Source organism: Pongo abelii, chromosome 2 (assembly GCF_028885655.2).
Source record: "Pongo abelii isolate AG06213 chromosome 2, NHGRI_mPonAbe1-v2.0_pri, whole genome shotgun sequence".
Taxonomy (NCBI): domain Eukaryota; kingdom Metazoa; phylum Chordata; class Mammalia; order Primates; family Hominidae; genus Pongo; species Pongo abelii.
In genome coordinates, this window is record NC_085928.1 from 7,794,930 (window position 1) to 7,799,364 (window position 4,435).

Here is a 4,435-nt window from a genome sequence, read left to right on the forward strand (position 1 = left end):
GAATTCAAGTGTCTTCACATGACTTCTTCAGTTAACTCTAGTTCACACCACTCCCTCCTGTCCTGCACTGAGCCCCAGAAGACCCCTGGTTTGTGTCTCCTGACTGCAGCCTGGTCCTCTGCCCTCTTTGTTCCTGTTCGTTAACAGGCTGTTTGGTGACACAGGCTGTCAACAGAACCATGAAGATTACAGACCTGAGCCACACTAGTTCTCCCCTCAAACCTCCCCTCTCACCACCACCCCCGCCTCCCAAATCAGGCAAACTCAAGGCAAATCCCTGAGCTGGCCTCTCAGACCCATGGCTCCACCCCAGCCAGCTGTGTGTCTTTGGGCAAGCCCTTCCTTCTCTCCAGGCCTTAGTCTCCCCAGGAGTCAAATGGGCTCCAGAACCCCATCCACCTCCCAAGTGTGTTCTGAAATGGGGACAGTAGAGAGGACTTGTCATCCCCCCAGGGTCCCTGATTCCCTCTGCAGCAGAGCTGAGAACTCTAGTCCCATCCCCTTTTAAACATCCCTCTCAATGTGAAAGAAGAATCCCATGCCAGCTGCGACAGAACAGCAACCACAGAGCTCCGTGATTATCTGGATGCAGGTTTTATTATCATTAGGATGACAGTCGTCGACAAGGGAAAGGGGCTTAGAGGGTTATATACAAACCACAATTCCTAGGCGATGTTTCAATATTCCTACACACATTTATCCCACAGCCACACACAGTACAACACCACAGGGTATTCCCCTACATATGCTTCTCCAAGCAGTAACAAAGTTGTGGGTCAGGGCTCTGTCCACCCACAAAGGGATACCCAGAAAGGAGAAGATCCTGGGTCCTGGGGGTGAAGTTTACACATGGAGAATCCTGCCAGGTTGGGGAGGAGATGGAAGCTGGATTTGCACACAATGCTTCAGTTCCACCCCACCCTCACTGGCTGCCCTCCCAGGGGCTCCCTGTCCCACTTGGGGAGCCTTTGCAAGACACAGAAGGACCATCTTAGCCAGGGTTAAGGAAGGAGCAGGCCTGTGGGGGTGGGGGTGAGAGGGGCTCTGGGATCTGCCCCGTTGCCTATGGTGCTAAGTGGGGGAAAGTGGGGTTTAAACTTCTAGGCTGATTTTCTCACATGCCTAAAAAGAGGGCAAGGCCAGGGGCTGGGATGTGTGTGAATATGGGCCTGGGAGGGAGGGGCTCAGGCTTATGGTCAGGGATCTAATGAGAGAATGCAGAGGTCATGAATGGTGGGGCACACAGGCTCAAGACATCCTTAGATCACAAACTCGACTTCAGGGAAAACTGGGTTCACTCCTCTGGGGGCTCCCTGACCCAGGCTGCCCGCCGACCAGGGTGCTGCCGCTTTTCCTCAGCTCCCTGGCTCCTGCTCAGGTCATCCAGGAGCCCCAGCAGGAGGCCCGCTTGACCACAGGCTCCCTGGGGCCCACAGGGGCCTCCCAGGGCCCTCTTGCCCGGATGCTGGCGTTTCTCAGGCATCAGGTCTTCCTCTCTCTCTTCCTCCTCCTCCTCTTCTTCCCAGCTCCTTTGAGCCTTGGGATCCGCCAGCCTTCTGCCTGGGTGCTGCCGCTTTGGGACAGCATACCCAAGCCAGGGGGAGCGCCGGCCAGGATGCTGCCTCTTGTGCTGGGTTACATCGACTGACCATGAAGCCTCATCTTCTCGTCGGCCAGGGTGCTGCCGTTTGTGGGGTCCCACAGCCCCCCCTTCTTCCTCTTCCTCTTCTTCAACTCCCTCTTCCTCCTCCTCTCTTTTGCCTGGATGCTGACGTTTGGAGAGCCAGTCAGATTGAAGGATCTGGGACGCTGGGGAAGGAAAGAGGTCAGCGAGGGGCCCCTGACCTATGTAATAGGCGGGCACCTGAGTGCCCACTCCAGCTTTTCTCCCAGGCAGGGTACATTTCCTGCAGCTCCCACTCAGAGGCATGGTCTTGCACTTGCCCCTCAGGCCTCACAGATACACACATTCACACAATAGTCAAAGGCATTGCCTCTGGGTTCCAATCCCAGCTCTGGTGCTCCCTAGTTGTCTGATCATAAGCGACTCAATTGACCTCTGGGAGCCTCAGTTTTCTTCTGTGTAAAATCGTGATAACAGTACCTAACTAAGAGGTTGTTAGGAAGATCAAACAGTGTGATAAGGTGTCTGAAGTGCTTGGAATAGTGTCTGGCACAGAAGTGCCTAGACAGTAGTAATTCAAACTGTCACACACAAAGAAACTCTGTCCTTAGCACACAGAAGCTTCCCCACCCAGGGCCTGCTCTCTGTGAAATATTCCGAGCATTGAGACAGGGGAGGAATCTGACCCTGAGGAATGGTCAACTCCAGATCCCGCCTAGGCGCGGCCAGGGAGGGTTTCTGAGCTTCCGAAAGGCAGGAGGCTAGATGACAAAGCCTCCCCTCCCCTCTGCCTCCAGGCTTCCACGGCTCTCCCGATAGCCTAGCCCCACAGCCCCCAACAGCCCCATCCACTCACCGGAGTGCTCACCCTGGTCCCCTTGCAGCCGCTGGATGTTTTCCCGGAGGAAGAGGAGGCGCTCCACCTGGCGCAGGAAGTCATCCAGGCCCGGACGCTCCGCGGCCGTCACTGCCTCCTGCTGGGCCGCCTCTGGCTGAGCACGGCCGCCGGGGACACCGGTCAGGTTCAGGGTCAAAGCCAGGGCGAGCAGCAACCAAGGGCCGGGCATCGCGGCGTCTGGGTTAGGGGACAGAGGGAGCCTGAGCGCACCGAATCGCAGCACATCCCGCTCCATCTCCCCCGACGCCCGCCAGAAACAAACCAGGAACAGTTCAACCGCCCTCCCAGAAGCAGGACCACTGCCCCTTGTGCAGGGGCGGGAGCAGCGGCGGGTTCGCCCCGGCTCTGCGTCCACACCTGTCACCTCTAGGCGTCCTCGCCCCCACGGGTGCCTGTAGTGCCTGCGCCCAGTTCTGCTTGCGCAAGGCAGGAGGCCGTAGGAACCCCATCGCCAGCGCCACCGCCACCCTTCAATGTGACGCGGAGCTGGGGGAGCCAACGCTGGGACTGCCTCGCCGGGAGCGCAACCGTTGAGATTGCAGCGCCAGGCACAGCCGCGACGCTAACGGTTGCGTCCCCGCCAAGACTCCCCCAAAAGTCCCCATCGCCACGTTCTAATTCCAAGCTCCATGGCCGACGTCCTCATTCCAACGCGAAGATCCCATTTCTATCGCTACGATTCAGGTTCTAAAGCTCAAAGTCTATTTGTAAAGCTAAGATTCAATTTCTAATGCTAAGCTTTCATGACTAAGCCAGGAATCTGATTCTAACGCTAAAATCCTAATTTCAACGCTAAAATTCTATTTCTAGCGTTGAGATTGGGATTCGAACTCCCAGGTTCTCACGCCGACGCCCTGAATACCCAGCTCTGTCCGGCGGCACCCGGGCAGGGGGTGCCGCGAAGCTCCCACCCTGCGCTGAGGACTCCGGGGACCTGAGTGCCCAGCAGCGAGAGCCTCCGATGTGCCCGCGCCGTGCCTCCCGTCGGGTCCCCGGCCCGCGTTTGGGGAGGACCCGGGGGTGCGAGCGCAGCGCCCGCCTGTGCACGGGCCCTGCGCTCCAGGAAGCTCTCAGAGAACCGAAGGTGAGGGTGGGCCGAGAGGGCTCCCTTTCCAGTGCTCCCGGACGCCGTCTGCGGAAGGAGAGGGGCTGGGGCGGTTACCTGCCAGGAGTGGGCTCCACAGGATGGGTCCGGGATCCGGGGACTCGGGATCCGCAGTCGGCAGGTCAGGAGTCCGCAGCGCTGAGGACCCCGGGCGCCTGCCGAGCCCTCTTCAGATGGGCCGCCGCTTATATCTGCGCCAGGCGGCGGCTCGAGTGAGGTCAGCGGGGAGGGGTCGCGGCCGCCGGGAAGGGGCGCTGACGGCAGCCGGCCCCGCGGGACCCCGCCCGCCCGCTCCTCCGGAAATCTGGGGCGGGGACGGTGGGGACCGGAGCCGGGGCGCGGAGGCACTGGCAGCAGGATGGGGCGCCGGCGCGGGGTCGTTTCTGCACCACCTCTGGAGATCTGTTGACGAGAACACGCGTGTAGGGGGCAAAGGGAGGGACAGAGAGATTGAGAGAAGCACACAATTAAACACAGGCACACGAGAGAGCGAGAGGGCGAGACAAAGACCGAGATCCACACGGAGACGACGGAGAAACACAGGCAGACACACACGAAAGGGACACGGCCGCAGAACCAATGTAGAACGCAGACGGGCGAGAGTAGGGCGAGAGAGAGAGAGAGAGAGAGAGAGAGAGAGAGAGAGAGAGAGAGAGAATGGGGGGCAAGTGGGAGAGAAGCTCTACCTTTTTTGTTTTTTTTTTTTTAAGAGATGGGATCTCGCTTTGTCCCCCAGACTGGAGTGCGGTGACGCGATCACGGCTCACTGCAGCCTCGAACTCCTGGGCTCAAGTCATCCTCCTGCCTC

At 59.1% G+C, this 4,435-nt stretch overlaps 1 protein-coding gene across 4 annotated transcripts; it reads right to left on the minus strand.

Annotated features, from left to right (window-relative positions):
• Window positions 1–563: 563 nt before the first annotated feature.
• On the minus strand, window positions 564–3,817 carry TRH (thyrotropin releasing hormone). Of its 4 annotated transcripts, none has more exons than XM_054551119.2 (3): window positions 3,685–3,817; window positions 2,493–2,699; window positions 564–1,809 (listed from the first exon to the last, which is right to left on the minus strand). In XM_054551119.2, the coding sequence occupies exons 2-3, from the start codon at window positions 2,689–2,691 to the stop codon at window positions 1,295–1,297; spliced, it is 714 nt and encodes a 237-aa protein (XP_054407094.1). In that variant the 5' UTR covers window positions 2,692–2,699; window positions 3,685–3,817; the 3' UTR covers window positions 564–1,294. The 4 variants fall into 4 exon arrangements, with proteins under 4 accessions (XP_054407094.1, XP_054407095.1, XP_002813188.1 ...); XM_054551120.2 differs by lacking the exon at window positions 3,685–3,817 and adding an exon at window positions 2,880–3,085; XM_002813142.5 differs by having other exon boundaries at window positions 565–1,809; window positions 2,481–2,699.
• Between the last annotated feature and the right edge of the window lie 618 nt (window positions 3,818–4,435).

Coding starts and splice junctions, on each gene's coding strand:
- TRH (XM_002813142.5), bottom strand. CDS start 2,691: ATGCCCGGCCCTTGGTTGCTGCTCGCCCTGGCTTTGACCCTGAACCTG. Junction 1,810..2,480: donor GGACCAGGGTGAGCACTCCG/GTGAGTGGATGG, acceptor TTCCTTCCCCAG/CGTCCCAGATCCTTCAATCT.